The sequence below is a fragment of the Anticarsia gemmatalis genome, chromosome 16 (genome assembly GCF_050436995.1).
Source record: "Anticarsia gemmatalis isolate Benzon Research Colony breed Stoneville strain chromosome 16, ilAntGemm2 primary, whole genome shotgun sequence".
Lineage (NCBI taxonomy): Eukaryota > Metazoa > Arthropoda > Insecta > Lepidoptera > Erebidae > Anticarsia > Anticarsia gemmatalis.
In genome coordinates, this window is record NC_134760.1 from 1,844,837 (window position 1) to 1,867,120 (window position 22,284).

At 33.8% G+C, this 22,284-nt stretch overlaps 1 protein-coding gene across 1 annotated transcript in view; it reads left to right on the forward strand.

Moving 5' to 3' along the window:
- The window catches only part of LOC142979579 (uncharacterized), a 189,232-nt gene that overhangs the window by 146,411 nt on the left and 20,537 nt on the right, over nucleotides 1–22,284 (forward strand). The window contains exons 4-5 of the mRNA XM_076124588.1: nucleotides 14,410–14,618; nucleotides 15,086–15,258. Of these exons, the coding sequence (XP_075980703.1) occupies nucleotides 14,410–14,618; nucleotides 15,086–15,258 (382 nt within the window). The remainder of the gene's footprint in view (nucleotides 1–14,409; nucleotides 14,619–15,085; nucleotides 15,259–22,284) is intronic.

Genomic DNA, 22,284 nt, shown 5'->3' on the forward strand with positions numbered 1-22,284 from the left:
CCTATGAAGCACCAAACCCTTCCATCCCTCTACTGACTTTTGCAGTATGCACGGGAAGAAATGCAGCTGGCACCTTTTATGTTTTTTTTTTGCTCTCAATCCAGCATGGGAGCAATGGGAGAAATGAGTGATACTGTGTAATTAATTCCAGATATTTACCTCTATCAAATTCAATGGCTAAACATATTATATTTCTATTACTTTTACTTTTACTTTGTTTTGTACTATGTAGTGATAGAATATAATTATTTTATTGTTAATTATTTTTTAAAAATCACAGTTCCATTAAAATGAATTACTTATTAGTATTAGATATTTACTTATACAATTATATTATTCAAAAAATAATCATTGTGATGAATGTTTGAAAAATATTTATTTTTTAAATTCACCTTTTAAATAGTAGATAATAGCAAAAAATAGTATTTAGCCATCGAATTTGATAGAGGCGAATATCTGGAATTGAATCACTCAGTATCACTAAAATTCTGAGTTACACACCGTTTGTGTACGGCCTGGGTTTTTTTCCCATACATTTTGAGCATTCTCCTTTGGTCTTTTTATAATATCATGGTACTAATGAGAGCCAATCGACTTATACATAATATACATTAGTATTCACAAATAGCAAAGAATGCACAAATTACATGATTAGTGTTTCATACTCATCTATGAGCAAAAACGCTTTATAAAATTAAGTAGTCCAGATCAAATCGTTACGGGACTATAAAACATCCATCCCAAAGTTTTATTCGTCACATATTATTTCCCATAGTTCTAGAACACTCTAAACCTTGCAGTAATCTCTTGTTCTTCTGCATTACCTGCATATTGTGTTATAACATGTGACGCGATAATTAGACGATATACGAACGTACTCGTTAACTTCACACTGTGTCGACCTCACCATGTTTACGAACACACGGCTGCACACGTGTGCAACACTCTTACTTTACTATACTTTACTATATAAGTATACTAGCTATTACCCGCGACTTCGTCCGCCACCTAAATTTTCCCATGGAAATCCGTCATTTTCCCGGGGTACAAAGTAGCCCATGTCCTTTCTCGGGTAATTGGTTCAGTAATTTAGACGTGATTGAGTAACAGACAGACAGACAGACAGAGTAACTTTCGCATTTAAAATTTTAGTATGTAAAAGTATGTATTTTCCTAAATTCTATCCACCGCCATTCCTTATTTTCCATAGTTCTAAAACACTCTAAATACCTTCCAGTATTCACTTATTCCTCTGCATTCCCTGCATATTGTGTTATAACATGTGACGCGATAATTAGACGATATACCAACGTACTCGTTAACTTTACACTGTGTCGACCTCACCATGTTTACGAACACACGGCTACACACGTGTGCAACACTCTTACTTTAAAATACTTTACTATATAATAATATTATAAGTATGTATTGATAATGATAATGTATTTGTAGAGGAGACTGTTGAGAATTATGGCTTTAATAATGTTTGACTGCAGTTGGCTTAAGTTAAGTTTTGGTGCCCCAATAAGAGGTTATTCTTAAATACGTATTGATGGTTTTATTTATTCTTTACTATTATTTCGGTAAGAGATTTTGAAATGTATTATTTCAGAATGATGTCTGATACTGTAGGTAGACATCGTTCAAATATTTTTCTGAAAGTAAATAATTATTAAAATAGGACGAACACCTGATCTATATTTATTCAGTACAACAAAAAAGAGTCAAAATTTTTCAATGAACAAAGAAAAAAAAACACATACCTTCTCATCGTTTTGATTTAGTCAACATTTGTTTGTCGATGTCGATGAGTGATTAGGACAATCACTCATCGACACTCAACTAACAACACTCATTTCTCCACAACACCTTACACACGCATCTTCAAAAACATCAATAAATAAATAATAAAACGATTACAAATTCCGTCCACGTGTGTTACAACTGCGAAACGCGGATATGTTGGAAACAATAGAAAACAGACGTAACTCGATCAAATCGTACAAAGGAGACGCGAGGCTGGAGGATAGCAAATTGAATTGTAACGAGAATATGCTGCGACACTGCTTAGTACCGCGGATTTGCTTCAGGGAGCGGTTTTTTGAAAACTGTTGGTTTTGGTTACTGTGTGTCTCTTTCTTTATTATTAGAATGCCACACTTACTTACGGACAGACTGTAATATTCAATAGGTACTACTTACAATGAGAATTATTTTTTTAATTTAACTTAGATGAAGTTTTAACGAATTCAAATAATGGTCTAAATTTGAAATTTCTTCCATTTTTTGGGTATTTTCTGGGATCTTCTAATCAGCCCATAACGACGCCAGTAAATACATGCATACATAGAATTACGCTATTTTCTTATAGGCAGAGACCAAACAAAGCTACTTGCTACGATCCTTCCCAATCTTCGCTTTCGTCAGTTAATATTATTCTAAAATATTTTTTTATTAATAAATAACATCTACATATTAACTTACCAACCATCCATTTCTGTATCCCAAAACAAGCCAAGCTTAAACAAGAAGTTCTAAGACTGAAACAGACTATTCGAAAATCTTACTCAACATCCTAAAAATACACTACCAACCTAATATCAAAATCCAAATACCCAAAAATACGAAAGCACCTTAAAACAAAAAGTACATAACGAAAAAACTTCATAATTCAATTTGATACAACATAAAGTCGAAACGTCACTGTCCCTCGGGCATATGTTTACATACATATATAAACATACATGTACGTACGAGTGGATTTCCTTGTACCTTCGTGAAAGATGGCGACCTTAGTGTTAGAATTTGTCGTATTTTGTAAAGGATAATAGATTAAGAAAAACGGATTTTTCGGTATCTTTTTATGACGGGTACTTTAGTGAATACGGGTACGTTTACTGAATCAAAAAGAAAGGTGATTACTTGCTAAAATTTACGACCTTAGTTATACTCGTAAAGCCCCCGTGGCGAAGTGGTTAAGGTCGCCACGCCGCTACCATTGCGTCGGGAGGTCGTGGGTTCGATTCCCACACGGGACGGCAAGGGATCGCGCATCGCATCGCGATGGTCTCCTTCAATTGCATTAAGTGACAGGTAATTCGCAAAGTCGTTGGTGTGTTAGCTTTGAACCCTTGACCATGCACATAAATGCTATTTATACCACTCTGCCATTAATGTTTACTCTGACAAAGGAAAAAACAAACAATAATGGATATCCGTTGCTTTTGAAATAAAGTTTGTTCATAATAAAGAAGATGTCATGCCATCAAAAAACTTAGAACGCCTCGGGGGTTCTTTCAACTGACACAGAGAAAAGAAAATTAGAATATTTTCTTTGAGCTCTATATAAATATATTCGGATTGTTTTACAAAGAAATTAACTAACATGATAGCTGAAGACTTTGTATCACGCTTGTTGTACACAAGGGTATAGGCTGATGTGTATGAAAAACACTTACATTCTATCATGATTTGATAGGTCCTACCCTCATAATAGGGTGTAAGCTTTATGCGATATACTAGACACCAATTAAACTCCGGCTTGAAAATAATATCTCCACTGTTTGTTTGTTTGTTTGTCGTACGGTTAGTGATCAACCTAGTGTCAAAGTTGTTCAAGCCGCCCGAGAGGCCTTTGATATGGCTTAACGACTGTTATCTTAGAAGACAACAGCCGGGACCGACTTTTTACGTGCACTCCGAAGCACGGAGACGCCCAGCTCAAATACTACTATGCGGTCACCCATCTACAGAATGACCGTGCCGAGGGTTGCTTACCCCACCGACCGTTTACCGACCGGTGAGCGCAAATGGCTACGAGCGCCTCAGTTTGTTCATGAAATACATTTGATATGAAACCACAGCACAACACGAGTCTTGCTATATTTTTCTGTTATTAAACAAAGGGCACTGCCCACACAGTTCTAGACGTTGTGTTATGTCGCCTCGGGCCAAACGTGCTTTGTTTTCATTTAATATCGCATATTACCAGTTATTTTCATGTTGCTGAAATAATTTTGAAACAATATTATACTAAAACGTTGTGATGTGGATTTATTAGATGTTTTAGACATTGTTAAAAGCTACACTTCGATGTTATTGGACTGTAGACAATATCGGAACGAACTGTTGTTTGGCATTTAATTTTCTGAATAATTATTCTAATTTTTAATTGCTTCTGTTTCCATACACACACAAAATCACGCTTTTTTCACATGAGGGTAGGTCAAGTACCCAAAGAAAGCCACTAGCTCCAATCGAATTTATTTTGCTTTATTCACATTCTTCATACATTGTTGTCAAAAATTTAACAATGGTTTTTTGACATACAAAACATATAATTACATCAATGATATGTTTATATTAGAGAACATAATATAGTTGATCATTTCAATTGCTATTATCGATATTCTTAGCAGCAACCATAGTTTTCATTCAACAACGACGACCAACTAGTAACATGAAGTCTACATTTAAATCTTGAAATACACACTTCAATCCAAATCTGCGCCATAAATAACTTTACCAATATTTCCCTAAGAATTTACGGCCATATTTATTAACTTAAATAAATATATTACTTGCTAAATAATCTTGTAACGATCTTGGTAGTGACAGTGAAAGTGCCCTTACGAGTTTAATTCAAAAGGTTAACACTTTAACTTTCGTTTTAATGTACCGTATGAAGTGTGCTGATGAAGATATCTTGGGAATAAATGTAAAAAAATATTTATTTTATTTTAAAAGAGGGTCCCAGGCATAAATGCTTGATTCAAAGCTTGCTATGTAAATAATGTAAAATGCTTGTATTTGGCACGAGAAGAATAAGTGAGATGTAAATTAAAATAAGCATTTGTATGTAGTGGTAGATTTGCTTGTTTTGATTTGATCTGTGGCTATGTATTTGCTAATATTGTGTGTAGAAAGCGATGACATTTTGTAATATTCTCGCTCTTTGACAAAGCTCTACACATTTGCTGCGGTACAGTTTTGTTGATTCTTCATATAAGTAAAAAAAAGTAGTTACATATACATTTTTTGACAGTGTTTTTATCAATTCAAAATAAAAGGGAGTAAGTAAAATAACAGAGATATATAAAAACAGTTCTGACATACTTACCTTAAGTCCTTTTATACTTCGAAGTATTTATCAATAAAATTGTCATCCTTGCCCTGTTAATATCAGAAAATAAGAGTAGCGTGAAGTTATTCAAAACGTTCAGTATTGAATATCTTATAAAATACAACGATAAGGTACAAAGAACAAAGAAACAACCCCTACCAGTTATTGTATGCAGGGGTGATATTCAATTTGATATTCAGTGTTTTTCCTTTTGTAAGAATTTTGGGCGCATTTCGAGAAATCTTTTGAAGGGGAATTATTTTGTGAATTGGAGAAACTGAAATTTTGGATAAGTTACCTGTTTTGTTAAATTGCGAAAATTTACTCCTCTTGCTGTTTAATTTTTGTACATCTACCTTTCTGTGTTTCAAAGAGCAATAATACAAAGTATTAACAAATATTGTTTTTTATATCATTAAAAATACAAGCATAAGATAATCTGTATAATACGTTTTCCCTCGTATATGTACATAATAATATATATCTTAATTTACACGAATTCGTTGCCATAACCTCAATGGAAAAGAAAACCAAGTAGTAAACAAGCAGTAAAAACATCTTTAACTTCAGATAAAACAAAATTTTTCTTTCACGTCAAATCTACTAGGCAGGTTTTATTAAATTTGAAGGCAGATAGTTTTTAACCTATATAAACCCATACACATTTTATTCCAGAAAATCTTCGAAGAAATCGCGATCAGAAGCTATCTTTATATAGGTTAATAAATACAGTTCCTTCAATCCAAAAGAAAAAGATATAAATAAATCTCTTTCAAACTTCCATGATCATGATAAAATGATTGAAATTGTTCTCCACGCGAGTAGTATGAGACTGATATGAAAAAACTTACCAACTAATATTTGGTAAGTTCAAGTATTATGGGGAAACTATGGGAAACCATGGCTGTTGAGGACTAGGGGATAGTAGTACAAAGTTTTTGTGTAGAATTCGTATTTGTATGGAAGGTTCTTGAGGTTTTTGTGTGGATATTTCTAGCAGTAACTAAGAAAAACATACATCCATACCAAAACAACTAGCTCACGGTACTTTAGCTTTAGCTTTATTCTTACAGCAATTCATTCTATTAAGACTAATTTGACCTGACATTATAAAATAGGTCATATAGGCTGAAAGGATAACAAAAAATATTTTCTGTTTCCTTTCTTTACTGTAGACGAAAAGGCGATGAAAAGTATATTATAGCTCCTCACACAATATTAGCATGTTCCAACGGGAAAAGCTTCAAGCCACGTCCTACGCTCACTATCTTTTACTCAATACCCATTACTGAATTACAATTAATTACTAATAGTATATTTCTACCAAGAACTACGAATTAAACACTTCCCAACAACCACAGAATTAGATATTATTTCCCTGAAACATTCAGTGCCGTTGCCCAACGTTGTGGAAAATCTCATAATCGGCTTTTACTACCACCAAATGTTATAATAATCACACGTTTTCATTAGGGAGTTGAACATGTTCTAGGGTGTTTAGTAACATTTTCCAACAATACGAACATTTTCACTTCTGAGAGCAATCCTAAATTGATATTATAATAGTAATTATAAAGATTTCTGCGAGAGGATCTTGCACTATTGATAATCAAGAAGCGAATTATTATAAATTTCTATGAAAATGTTAAATAAATGAAGTCGATTTTTTCTTAACGTATTGCTATATCTTTAGCAAACATCTTTGTCCGAGTTGATCATAAAAAATGCTACCATTTGCTTTTTATATATTAATATTGCACATTATCAAAAACTAAGCCACAAAAAGAAATTATTTTTTCTCAAAAGTATCCAATCAGCCTCATCTTTCTTTCAACTATGTAAGAATCGCCTTCCAGTTTCACCGAATACTACATCCAGTCTTCACAATAAAGAAAAAAAAGACTATAAACTAAAGACTTTAGACGGAAATTAAAATCTCTTTTTATTTCACAGTCGAAATCACTTTCCCGTAAATGAGTCAAGAGATACAAGTGTTCAATATAATTTGTATATAATTCGAGTAACACGTTATAACATATGTTGTGTAACAGAACACAACACGTTGAACATAATGCTCCCCGGGGTAAATACAATTCGACGTCTTGTTGAAACGCCTTTCTCGGTAACACAATTTGAAAACATATGGGACATAATAGTAGAAAAAAACGTAGAGATTTTTTTATTTTGAGATAAAAGTTTTTAAAACTGTTTAATATAATAGACTACTAAACATCTTGTAATGTTGTATTGTAATTTCTATATTTTCATAGTAATTAAATTTATACATTTGTAGATTCTACATAATTTGCGGAGAGATGACATTATTAAAAAAATAAGCCTGATTTCCAATGTGGACAATGTCCACATCAAGAATGTAGACTTTCTGTTCTTTGTCTCACTTAATAAAGAAAGGGACATTTTTGGATTTGACAAAGAAAAACATCTCATTTTAATTAAAACTATTAATTTGCGATAATCAACTATGTAAGAAAACCGAAAACATCCTCAATTTTAATTTATTATCAATCTTCACACTCGGATCAATGCGTTATCAAATACACAGACACTGGTTTGTTTAACGTGCTCTGCTGATTACACTGATCTAAACACTTAATACATTCATTATCTTATCTATATCAACGTGCCCGCACACAAATACTTCTCGTACATACGCCGGCACGTTTGCCGAGGGATTCGGGTGCAATGTCAGCAAAAGATTTAGGTAAATTGACACGAACGGGGAACTTATTGTATATTATGAGAGCGAAACGTGTCTCACACGCAAAACGACGGGAAATCAACCGAGAGTACTGAAGAGGTTTTAATAACTTAGTGTAGAGTGAGTATCGGTGATTTTTTTATGAAACTGTATAGTCTGTCTAGTATGGATGCTTTATATTCTCGGTTTGTAACGTTGTTTATTAAAATGGGATAGTTTAATTAAGAAGCATAGATGTAGCATATAGAAAATCTATAATAATAAAATCTACTTATATATAAATGTGTTTATCTGTCCGTCGGACACGATTATATTTAACATAAGTGGTACCAATACTCTTTCAAAAATCATTTTGTTTCCCTTATTACACCAAACACGCCTTATTACAATATAAATAAGCAGAAAACAAAGAACACATTTTTATGAGCTTTATTTTACTATTAGCGTACACTATAGTTTATAGGCAAATCTTTTTTTATTCTAATCTCGATAGAAACAAGATTAGCGTCATAATAGTACGTCATCAGATAGTGATCTTCACTATACTAAACAGATTCTTTAAGAAAGTTAACAAATACAAGTCTCTTGTATTTGTATAGCGGTCAATACAATCAATTGTATACAGAATTACCTCACGTACAGCGGTTCCTTGTTAGTTAATTAAGTTATTCCGATCAGTTATCTGATGTTTATCGTGTACCTTGTGATTCACTCAACTGCTATGTGCGATACGCTTGACAAGTTGTACACAACTTGGTTTGAATCATCAATGAAATGAAACAACTATTTTACACTGTGAATTATGATGAAATACAACTCTTAACTTAAACGTTAAACTTATTTATCTCTCTCTTATTATCTCCTTGGTTACAGTTTGAACAAATTAATTAATTTTTTAAATGCCCATAATTATCAAACTGTATGTTTCGGAAGGCACGTTGAATTATAAGTCCCGGCTGACATTTTCAAAGATCTTTGACAGAAGCTGAAAGACTGACCACCAGCTTTACCGAGAAGTATAGTGTTTATAACCCAGGTAGATGGGTAGTGGAGGTCCGATAGTCAGTTGCTCCATGTAAAATACTGGTATTCAGCTGCATCCGGTGAGACTGAAAGCCGACTCCAACATAGTTGGAGGAAAGGCTAGGCTGATGAATTATCAAACTGGATGCGATAGAAATTTTTTAAGATTTTTATCATTATTGTTACAACCAATCCCGTCATTCCGTTTCAACGCTAAGTTCTGGGATATACCTATAAAAAATAATCATTACTATCACCTACCTATAAAATATTAGTAGGAAGGAAATTATTTAAGACCCGGAATCGAACATAGACTGGATTGGATTATTCTTGTCCAAATTACACCCAAAACTCACGGTTCACCTTATCATTTGGAAAATTATCATCATCTTATATGAGGAATAATATTTACTACGCAATATTAATACGATACTATGCAAATAACTTAAGTCTGTAGCTAGGTACAGGGCGTTTACAACACACTAAGCGTGTTTAGACTGTAGATACACCTGCATAATCACTGATGACGAGATAACTATACCTACCTACTCATGATGTACTAAATACTTGAGGATTGTTACGGCATTTGTTTAAAGCCTTCGGGCTTAATGCCTCGAATACCTATGTCTGCAAATAAAATATGACAAACAACACAGTACAATAGGGCAGATAACTGGCAGTCAAATCAACTTCTCTTTAATAAATGTCAATAATACATTTTAGTATAGGAATACAAAATAGTGACGTCACAGTTTCGTGTTTTCGTTGGCATCAAATAAGTGCTTAATAAAATGTTTCAGGTGTAGTAATTACAATTTCAATACTATTTACCACCAAATCATATAGTCTGAGCTTTTTATATCAACCTTTTACGAATACAAGTTTAATCATTTTTAGTTAACCCGGTCAACTACCTAATTTAAGGATCAACTCAGATTTTCACTATTCACTATTAATTATAATCGATAGTTCCCAAGAATATTTTTCTTTATATGGAGCAACTCACACTTGACCTAAAATCACATTAAATTTTATATCCTGTATCATCAATATAACAACACTAATTTGTGCCACAACAATGACCTACTCGGAATCGTATCTGCTAACGACACTTCATTACCGAGTCACGATGTTATAAGCAGTGAAACCTCTTGTCAATATACATGTAACTATTGTATGTATGTATGTATGTATGTTTGTATGTACAGTCAATAGGAAAATACCTGGAAGTGTATCTTTTTCTTTCATAAAAAGATAACTACCGCACTACAAATTGTTCTTGTGTCGCGGGGACTTTTACAAACATACAAACAACGGACACAAAGTACAACCGAGCCCGAAACAATTTGTGAGTCGCACAAATAATTGTCCCGTGTGGGTATCGAACCCACGACCTCCCGACACGTGATGGTAGCGGTGCCGCGGCGTGGCGATCTAAGCCACTGCGCCACAGAGACAGTCAAATACTAAAAATAAATCATGAAAAATACCAAAATTAAGTGAAAAGAGAAAATAACTGAACGATTGCTAATAATTAAGGTTTGGGTCAAGCAAAGTACTATTTTTCTCCTATAAATTAGAATATTTATCAACAGTAGCCCGGAGATTGGTAACATGCCCGGTATATAGCAATAGGGTAGCCTTTTATTATATGGTACTAACATTGTTATCGAAACGTATATTTCATACAATTCTGCTTTAACCTTCGGGTATAAGAGGCGTGATATTATGTATGTATGTAAGTATTATATATCTTTTATTTTTATTTATTAAATATTTGTATAATAGTTACTTATATAGTAGATGTCCCACAAAACTACTGATGCAATTTGACTGTATATTATTGATTACTTTAAACCAATACATTGTATTGTTTCCGACAGTAATCAACTTATGGCACTAACTGTACTTATATGTATGTAATGTATGTATAAGTACATGTATGTATGTATGTACGAGTGTATGAAAGTGGTAAGGTCATTCCGGTCCCGTGCAGAGGGTCACGATTGCCTTTAGGTCTTAGTGACAATAACAATAGACATTTTACAATGTTGCAAAATTACATACATGTATTTATTAAATCACTAGCTAATATACCCGTGACTTCGCATAAAATTCTATATAAGAAATGCTAATATACAGGCAGCGTTAGTGACCATTAATAAAATGAGATCGAAACCTTATCGTATTTCTACAGATTTGGTTTTTTGTTTGCTTGTTTGAACGCCTAAATCTTAGGAACTGCTATTTCAAACGGGTAAAATCTATTACTTACAAAACGTCACGATTTTCCTGAGCAATTTATTCTACTTTTTTAAACTGTAAATGCAAGTAGAGCTGTTAGGTTCAATTAGGCCAAGTTTCTGAGGCACATTTAGCGGTAGTTTATCTATTCAAAGTGGCATGTTTATATGAGCAAAGCTATTGAATAGATAAACTACCGCTAAAAGTAACTCAGAAACCGGAGGTTAGTCATGTTAAATAGAAGGTATAGTACCTAATCCTCTAGGTAACAATAGTATATAGACAACAAACGTGTACATATTACATAACATGATACATAAAGGCCGTTAGTATCGTCGTTTTGCATACAGCGAGCGTTTTGTGCCATGAAACATGTTCGGACAGCATCGATGGCAACATGTCGGATGCACTATATCACGCTTTACGAAACAAACACAACACATTTATATATAAAATGTCTTGTATTTTGTAAACTAAATTTAGTTTCTTTGTTTCCCGGATAGGGCAATAGCTGGGGTTTTTTAATGTTGATGAAAATATTGTCTACTTGAGAGAATTCGTCTGCGTAAATAGATTTCATGGGGTTAAAAGTATCCCATGTGTTAATCCAGGGTGTAAGCTATCAATGTATTAAGTATAATGTTAAGTAGAGCCGGCGGTCCTGTATGACAAGATGTATGGATGTGAATGAAACAAAGGAAGTTTGTAAGGATCATACTGCCTCTGTCTCTGCCTACCCTTATCGGTAGACGTGATTTTATGTATGTATTACATTTCATTACAATTTTATTGAATTCCGTTTTTTTTTTTGAGTAAGAGTAACAAACTTACATCCATTGCTTAAAAACTTTCGCATTTATAATTTTAGTAGGAGTTTGGTAACGTTCCCAGTATATGTCAGTAGGCTCGCTCACTATTACATGGGACTAACATTGTAAACAGCGAAACGTGGGAGTACCTATTTCATGTAGCCTACACCTTTGCGTACAACAAGCGTGAAATAGAGAGCAAATATAATTTTACATTATGATCGTTACCGCCATTACAAAATCTATTGTCTATGTCATACAAAGCGCGGGAACAATCACAAAAGCACTAAACACAAATTACATTCCGAATTCAAACACACACTGATTAGAACCGAACAGAGCCGAGTCACGTCGCGCCAATTAGAAAACGGTCCCGAATTAATTTGAAAATGGAACACTCGATTTTGATGTAGTGGAATCTGTCGTCGGCTTTGTTTAAAACTACGAACCAATTTGAAACTAACCGTTTAAACTTTAGAGCTTATTTTACAATGATTTCAATTTTGTACAAACTCATAAGATAATAGGTGAAAGACCGAATGTCATTCACAGGTTTTTCAGCTTATTAAATTTCTACCCTAAATGTGTTAATGTAAGGTTTAAATTCCTTTGTTGTAAAGTTACGTAATTAGTAAATGTGTTACTCGAAATTTGTACGATATCTCGTTCTAATAGGCAATTTGTAAAGTGTCGCTCGCCGCCATTTTCTTTTATTTATTATTTTTATGAAAAAGCCTTTGATCAAAGACTTTTTTATGGACATTGTAGAGCGAAATTACTTCGTCGAGGGTCTTCGGTTCATTGTGAGAATAAATCTCTTAGAAAAGTTATCTGCAATAAATCTAGACATGCGGTCGTGTTTCACCGACTTTCTATGTAAGATTAATGGCGCTCAAATATCTTTTAATTTCTATCTGTTTTATCAAGAACACGGGCTTTATTATAAAGTATAAAGTTACCCGCTGCACGAAAACTTTCTTCTATCTCATTATTTTTAAAAAGTGTTTCTTTTTTTACAAGTGTTGCAACAGTCAAACACTTTCTTAAAACTAAAACTGTTAACTTCATAAAAGCAATTTTACTCCATTTACGAAACTACACTAAAAAAGAATTCACTCATTATATTTCACGCTCACATTTACATCATAATAACTTCTTACAACAAAATGTAAGTCACATTTCAACACGGAATGCATACAGAATTTTCTTCACAAAACGAATACTCCGGAGTATGAAACCAAGGACATTAAGTCGCATCATTAAAGGGTATCGAGTGTAACAAAGCAGGTACAGTCACACTCATTAGGCGCTACGACATTTCTTGGCAAAGGAATTTTTGTTGGTGCCTCCGCCGGTACACTCATTTTCTTGATTACTGAACGCGAGCGTCCAATTTCTGTCAAGAAATTCCTTCGTTCAGGAAAGTGTAGAAAATTCGTGTAGATATTTTTTTTTATAACCATTTTACGTTCCATTCTTTTCTTGTTATTAAATCTTGTTGTTTGAAAAATAATTGGACGGCTACGACGCTTAAGTTTTATACTTTTATAAATTTTATTTTGTTACGTTCAGTTGAGAAGCTCGTGGCTAAGTTAAAAACAGTCGCACGGATCGATTTCTCAAGTTAAGCTACGCTTGCCAAGGTTGATCTGTGGGTGGAAGACCATATTATACATACCTAGTTCCTCCATGTTTTGGAAGGAACGTTAAATTGTGGTCCCCGACTGTCTTTTTCAAAGCCAGTCAGTCAGAAGCTTGAATATCGGGCAACCAGTCTTACGAAAGGTATCGTGTTATAACCCAGGTAACTGGGTTGTGAAGGTCTGATAGACTTGAAGTTGCCTCCAACATAGTTGGAAGAAAGACTAGACTGACGATGATTTTGTTACGTTTAGTTGTTGCTTTAAATTGTTGCCTATTATTGTTCGCTAACAATAGTTACTTTCGATTTAATATAGCAATTGGTAATATTATCGCGTCTGAATAACATAAACATAAAGTCTGGTAACAAATTTAACTATGAATTAAATTGTTTATGTACCAATAAACCTACAATCTATAATATATCGGCGGAGTAGTTTCAAAGTTTATTATATTAAAATAACTACACGCACTAATTATTCAGTATATATTATATTCAAAGTAACCTTTCAGGCGCTTCTGATTCTAACGTCAGAATTCCAACTTCATGCAAAAATATGACAATTTAGCTGAAAAACATAACCGTCGCGCATACAGACTTCACTTATAATATTAATTAACATAAATGTTATTTTTCATTACATCAGTATAAAAATAAAAATTCATCTCAGTCCAGTATAAAATTATTATATTGTGAGATTAAAGTCCAGACGTAAGAAGCTAATTTACCATTACATACCCTTTTCTGTAAAATAAGTCTAAGACCTAGTCACAACCCTCTCTTCAATAAAAAAAAACCATAAGACCTAAAAAACAGAACAAAAAATTAAAAATCTTCTCTTCTTCCCCAGACTGCGTCCACCTGCAACTCTACAAGGACTTGAAGGAGCGTCAGAAGAACGGTCAGACGAAAGCGTCGCTGTCGCTGCAGCAGTACCTCGGCACGGAGTCAGGGTTCACGCTGGACAAGGAGTCTAATACCCTCGCTATATTGTGCGAGGATGTCGTGCCAGTGCTGGCTTTTGATACCAGGGAGGGTTTGATACAGTGGCGGGTTAAGGTGAGATCACTTTTTATAGTTTTTTGTATGTTTTACTGTCTTTGAGACGCCATGGGGTGTGCATGCTACTGCTGGTCAGGGGTTTCAGGATTTCCTGAAGTGGAACGATAAGTTATGCCGAAGTTGCTCAGTCAGGGAATTTTCAGTTATTGCCCGGATTTTAGGAGATAAGGCTGCAATATTCCCTGCCCCGAAGAGACCGTAAAGCCGTTAGTTCTGCGACAGACCTCACACTAGTCGTGTCACCTATCCCAGCATTATCCCCTATTCTGGTTGCGTCCATTACCATCCCATCGGATTATGGGAGTAATGCACTAAAGTACCTGTGTATTTCGCACAAACTTCTTTTAATCACACATTTATAAATAGCCAAAATAAAATACAGAAAAACATTTTACTTTATTAGTTTTTATAAAGCCTTTCTTTCTTTAGTTTGCCTCCTATATAATAAAGTTCTGATCTCCCAGGTGCAACACAACCTCGGCAGTAGCAAGGAGTTCGCCGCAGTCATCATATCAGCGCCCACAGCCGCCAACATCCGCGCCGGCCCGGTGAGACTGCACGCGTGTGGACCGCGGCTCGCGCTCTGTGCCTCGCGGCCGCCTGAAGTACTGGCCTTGTGGGATGTTAAGCTGCTCAGGTTAGTTATATAAATTAATTTATTTTAGAGTTAATTGGGAAAAAAATGATTGTTGTTGATTGTAGTTATTTTAGAGTTGATACAAAAAGAAGCAAGGTGGTAGAGCTGAAGAGAAAAAATATTTTGTGCGGTTACGTAATTCTTAGGTTTATCAAATGGCTAAAATTTCTGAAAGTAATACAATTCTGAAAGAATAACATAATTAAATGTGAAAAGTTTAAAAAAATGTCAAAAAGTTTTCTGAAAGCTGAATTTTCTGAATCACGATTATTTTGCTTGCTTAGTGTCTTATTGGTATAGCACTGAAAATAGTCATGATAAAGATTAGAAGGTTACTTCTATAGAGAACTGAATAACAGTAGTCCAGATCAAAAAATGTATCGTAAAAATACAAGTGCTTTTGAAAACACTTCCCTCAGAATCTGGTTCAACTGCCAATTATGAATCTATACCAAAGTTCGTCAAACATAAAAAAAACCTGTATAAAACTTTATCGGCGCAGGAAAAAATAACCTACTTTCAAAAGCAAAGCGAAGATACGTTCGAAAACTTCCAAAATACCTCTAACTCGAAATCGTTTAACAGGTACGCTTCAAAGTTTGGGAGACCACTAATCTCTTGGCGCGTCTTTGAAAAATGTCCCCCATAATTTAGCCGGGTTACACCCATTTACGGCCGGTACGTTGACCTAGTTTGAAACATTTAAGGTGTACTCACATCTGTCATGTTGGTGGCATGTCAACTTTAGGTATTTACGTGTGAATTTTGCAATAAAAAATGTCTATTTCGATGTTGGTTAAAAATTAAACTATATAAATTTAATGATTGTTAGTCTGGCTCAATATTTAATACAAAATTGCTAACGAGTCTTAAACGCGATCAAAATCTTAAGGTTTACGATACCTTATTTGCTACTCAACGTTAGCCCAACATTCTTTACAGATTCTTAAAATGCCCGTATTTGACAACCAATCAATATAAAGCTCTGTCGCTTTACAATTTAGGTTTTAATTCTACAAATAATTATAACTTCACATAAATACCATTATAAACTTAGAAATGATTACGTGCTTCAAGCACGATATATGTTAAATTATCGCATTGATAAAGTCTTCTTGTCATGTGAAAAACCATTAAAACAAAACATTTCTGACAGTTTTGACAGATGTGTCTTCGCGCCTTAACTGGCTGAACGCTTGATTCGTAACTTAATCGTTTAAGATGTAAGGTGAGGGTTCGAAAAGAAAATACCGTGGTTTTGGGTTAAAAGGCAAAGGTTTACATGAGGGTTTAGGGTTATTGTGAGGTTCTTGGGTCTCTTGAGAGGGTTAAAAGATAACTATGGCTTCGTTACTGTCAGTTGTTAAGGACTGAATTTCAAAGTGTACTGTTTGATTGTTTTTCAAACAAGAAAACTTGTCTTTGTCTTTTATTTTGAATTTTGCAAATTATGTAAAAAAGTCTTTCAGACACAGATTTCAATAATTCAGGGCCGATTTCCACGAACAGGCAACCTTCGCTTTCAACCATCAGATTCTAAATACAATGTCTGTTAAATAAAAACGATAAAATATTTTTTTAATAAAGTAACATGACTATGGAAAATCGGTACATATGAAAGTATGGTCATGATACCTAATATCGATTTATACAATACGGCAGAAATACTAAATTAACCGTTACTCAAACCCTCTCTCATTAAAATAGTCTGTCTAGTTTCCTCGTTAACTTTCAACATATAATTTACACAATTTATAACACAACTATTTACATAACACAATAATTGGTTATTTAATTGACAACATTATTTAGTTGTTATAATTAACTTCGCAAATTACACTATTAATACGCGTACGACCGCGCGCCATGTTTAATTTTTATTGCTGGCATTACTCAAAATAACGAGAAATAGTTAGCGTTGGAGAATAGGTTGAATATGCTAATACGTTTGCAAAAAAAAAGTAATAACGTTAAGTTTTTAATTTTAAACACGTAAGTACGATAAAAATATTGAAGCTCGGTTTGAAAACTTCTTGGTAAATATTAGATTGCATATTTGAAGGAATTTTGACTGTTGTTTTTATACTTTTGTTGTCTATTTATTTAGCAGATAGGTTAACTGATGATAATTCGCTAAAACTAAAAAACTGACCTTTAACCTAAGAGAACGTATCCAATGGTTAAGATGACAGAAAATTAATGAAAAATTCCGTCAATATTCTAATAAGCTATTATTCAGATAAGGTGAAAAAGGGGTCTTAGGATATACAGAACAAATTTTTTTTCTCTATAAAGATATACAATGTTATCATAGAATAATCGTTAACAAAACGCTTTACATTTCAGAATTTATGTAAAAAAAGAAACAAGATTCTGGGCCTTAACCCATTCAGTGCCGTGCACGCCCATCGGCGGGTGAAACGTTTTTACTGACACGCCGAGCCCGCCCATGGGCGGTTGGATTTTAACCTCCGATATCTAAGCCAATAACCATTAGAAAAATGAAAGATTTTGTGAAATGATTCGTTTTACTAAAATTTATTCGTTATCAAAACGGCCTGCAGATATCTCAGGTTTGGAAAAAAGTCAATTCCGACTTTTCATGCCGAACCCGCCCATGGGCGGGCATAACACTTATTCAGGATTTAACAACCTTTTGTGAAATTAGATAAGAACTATAATTTTAACTAAAATTTTATAATTATAAATTTTAACTAAAATTAAGTTACCTTTAATAGAAATTGATGTTGTTTTGCGTCGATAAAATATAATAAGAAGATTTATAACCTACACGCATAAAAAAAATGTTCTGGCCAGAAGCGCAAACAAATATCGCACGAGCTAAATCATTTTGCACGAAAAAACAGCAGACATAATGATCATGGTAGGACCCAGAAGTCATAAACCATATTTACCTGTGTATAACAAATTCAGTTGTATTGTCTGAACAAAAGAAAGAAAATATTACATATAGTAAATAGGAGGAACGATAAAAATTTATTGTAAGCAAATTTGCATAATGTACTTTTTTTAACTAAGTATGTAATTTAATGTACCCAAGGATTGACGACACCTGACAATTAAAAAAGGCACATATATGTGGGTTTTTAAAAGGCCTAATAGATTTCTTTACATATATATTAGCTTAATTTTTAGGATTGTATGATTTTGATTCATCTTAGATTAATTAAGTGAGAGTTATGCCTTACCTTCATGCTCCATTTTTATTTCAGCTAATAACCAATAAAACTGTCACAATTTTATCACAAATATCGCAGGAAACTTCACATACACGCTTTAAACACGGTACAGTACATGTAAACTGAACATGTGAAACGGTTTATGTCGAAATCTACAGCTACATGCCAAAAACGCCGATGGGCGGGCAAGGATACTTAATCGAGATGCCGGACCCGCCGATGGGCGGGCTGATATCATAATACAGCGGAATCTGGGTAATGTCGTTAATTTTCAGCTAGGCAGTGAATGGGTTAAAAAAGTTAAGCCATGTCTATTATCCCATACAATTTATACTTGCAAACTTTTGTACCTTAAATATCTCAAGAAAGAAAGGTGCAGCGAAGCAAAAAACCTTGAAACAAAGACTTGTACCCTTAAAAAGTAACTTAACATTATTATAAGCTATTACGAGTAATTAAAACTCGTATTTAAACGAACAATTTCGACAATTATAAGCAAGGTTCCGCCATTTTTACGTAAATTTCCCGCCCTTTCGGGATTTTGAACGACTTGAAAAACTTTTTTGTTGAGATTTGAATTTAGAATTCGGATCGAGGTACTTAATTATAAAAGTGTTTCTTGGCTGTTTTGTTTTTGACCTTTGCTTTTAAAATGTAATTCGTTTTTTAAATTTAAAGATACTATAGCGTAGTAGTTAGAAGTATTTTTAATGAATCAGTGTTTATAGTTAGGTCTTAGGTTTGATTTTTACTAAAATTATTGTATTTTTTTATGATTTCAGAAGCTTAAATCGCGCATGTATACAACTAAGTCTTATATTCTCTTAGATACGAGTAAAATGTTGTACTTGAAAGATATTAGGTTAATGTAGCGTTTTTAGATGGTATCGGTGATTCATATGAGAAGCTAAACGACTTATTGATGAGCGCTCCCTCGTATGACACAAATTATGTACCAACATTCAAGATATGAGAAAACTCTTTATAAATTGTTTATATTACGTTCGAATAGGCTATCGAATACTTAAAATTTCTTAAATACTGTAAGCTTAGTAGATTTTAGTTCCATATGCTTGCGGAAAGAAATGACATACGTATCTGAATAACAAACATACAATCAATATACAATTGGTAGTCAAACTTAAGACTATTACAAAGAATTTCTTGACAGAAAATTTTGGGATTATTTCTAACCGACATGGGATTTGAATCCGAGACTTTTGCGTGTTACTACTAACAAGCAGCAGTCGGCTTGCAATCTCACCGGATTCAGCTGAATACCAGTATTTTACATGGAGTGACTGCCTTCCGGACCTCCACAACCGAGTTACATGGGCTATAACACGATATCCCTAGTAAGACTATGAAACAGCAACACACCACTAACCCCCGGTTTCTCAGGATATTCAATCGTGTTTAATCATCATATTTATAAAAAAACGCTATTGAGTAGATAAACTACCGCTAAATGTACTCAGAAACCGAGCATTAGTTATAAACACATTTTCACCAAGATAAAACAGAATAGAATATAAAAATTCGCCATTTTCTCAGTAAAACGTAACGTTTGTCACATGTTTCCGTGTTCGTAGCGAGATTAACAGCCGTCTTCCGATGTCAATTTGTTCACAAATTACTACGTCATAACCGTGACGTCATGCCACGGAGGTTTGTTTTGATTTAGGTAAAAATGTAATGCTGTAAGCAAACTGTGTTTAAGTATGCTTTAGCTAAATCAAAAGTGAAGAAATTAGAAATAAGACTGTTTCTCGAGTCTGAATGCTAGTACCTAAATACGATTGCAAAACATGAGGTCTTGAGTTCGATTCTCGGTCGGGTAATTTTTTGTGGTGTTTTAATTTTTTGTCAAAATGTTTTTTTTTGTTATCTCAGAATTCAGTGACTTACCCAGTAAGTATAAGACCCTATACCTACATTCCCTTGTAACATAAGATTCATGTTTATTGTTTAATGTCTAAAGGATAATCATCAAAATTACATAATCTTGCAATGCATTATTACTGACTGAAGCAATATTTTTCTCAATGAAATAAATATAAACTTCTTTAAGACTACAATTGCCAAAAGTAAATAGCAACATTTATAAAGGTACGTCCACACTTGTCTATCGCGGCGTATCGCATTAACTCGCAATCGCGACGAATCGCACCACAAATCATTGGCTAATAACCTGCCGGCACCAGTAATAACACGGGCATTATTATATTTATACTACTTTGTCGTGTGGATTCGACTGCTATTCATTGTTTTGAAGATGTCGTTGTGTCTTAAATCTCCAAATATGTTTTTTGAAAATGCATTCTTAGACCAATTTATTACTGACATATAATATAACGAAAAACATTTATCTTAAATAATACTTGATAGTTATAGGACATAAACATAAAATACTGGACTTTAACATCAAGCCCAATTTGGTGTAAACATGTAAAATTTTAATGGCATTATTTTTTTTATCAAGTTATTCTGATACAAATAATCATATATTTTGTGATGGGCAATGCATTTTCTAAATTGTTCGTCATATAACCGCCAATATAGTTATTCATTACATCTTAATTCATTACATGAATGATAAAAAGGCATACAAATACAAGCCTATTAACTCAGTACATAACATAGAATAATCACACAACTTGTAACGAGACAGGTGGCAAAACAAAAACTTTGTTATAATGAAAGCACGTACTCCATTCACTAAGAATTGACGTACAATTATCTAATATTATTACTAGACTATTTGTTACGACTAATTACGTTCGCACGTGCTGTCTGGGTCTGGAGTGAGGGTCTAATTTTATTTATAACTTTAGATCATAATATAGATGTGTGAAATATATGTAATCTAGTTTTACCATTTTATTCGAGATTCGGGACCTAATTCTTGATCATGTAAACACCTATACTAATCTATACTATCTATACTAATATTATAAAGCTGAAGAGTTTGTTTGTTTGTTTGTTTGTTTGAACGCGCTAATCTCAGAAACTACTGATTCGATTTGAAAAAATCTTTCAGTGTTAGATAGCCCATTTATCGAGGAAGGTTATAGGCTATATATCATCACGCTACGACCAGTAGGAGCAGAGTACCAGTAAAAAATGTTACAAAACGGGGAAAAATTTGACCCATTCTCTCTTATGTGACGCAAGCGGAGTTGCGCGGGTCAGCTAGTAATATTATAAAGCTGAAGAGTTTGTTTGTTTGAACGCGCTAATCTCAGGAACTACTGGTCCGATTTGCAAAATTCTCTCAGTGTTAGATAGTCCATTTATCGAGGAAGGTCATAGGTTATATATCATCACGCTACGACCAATAAGAGCAGAGTTCCAGTAAAAAATGTTACAAAAACGGGAAAATTTTTACCCATTGTCTTTTATGTGACGCAAACGAAGTTGCGCGGGTCAGCTAGTACATAATATAACACATTTTCCCCATAGAGAAAGACAGAGACCAAAGAACGTCACTTGGTACGATTCCTACAAACTTCCCTTGCTTCATTCACATCCATACATCTTTTTATACAGGAGCGCTTACGAGTACTTCGCACCTGACCTTTTTAAGACATTGCCGATGCGATTTGTGTATCTTTATTTATATATATAATTCTTCTGTAAGTGTGTATGTCACTGAACTTCTCTTAAACGACTGGATCGATTTTGATGAATTTTTTTGTGTGTGTTCAAGGGGATCTGAGAATGGTTTAGATTCACAATTTTGTCCGCTGGACAATGTTTTTATATTTAATTTTTATGGCAGAACAACATTTGCCGGGTCAGCTAGTTAAATGTAAAAAAATATTTT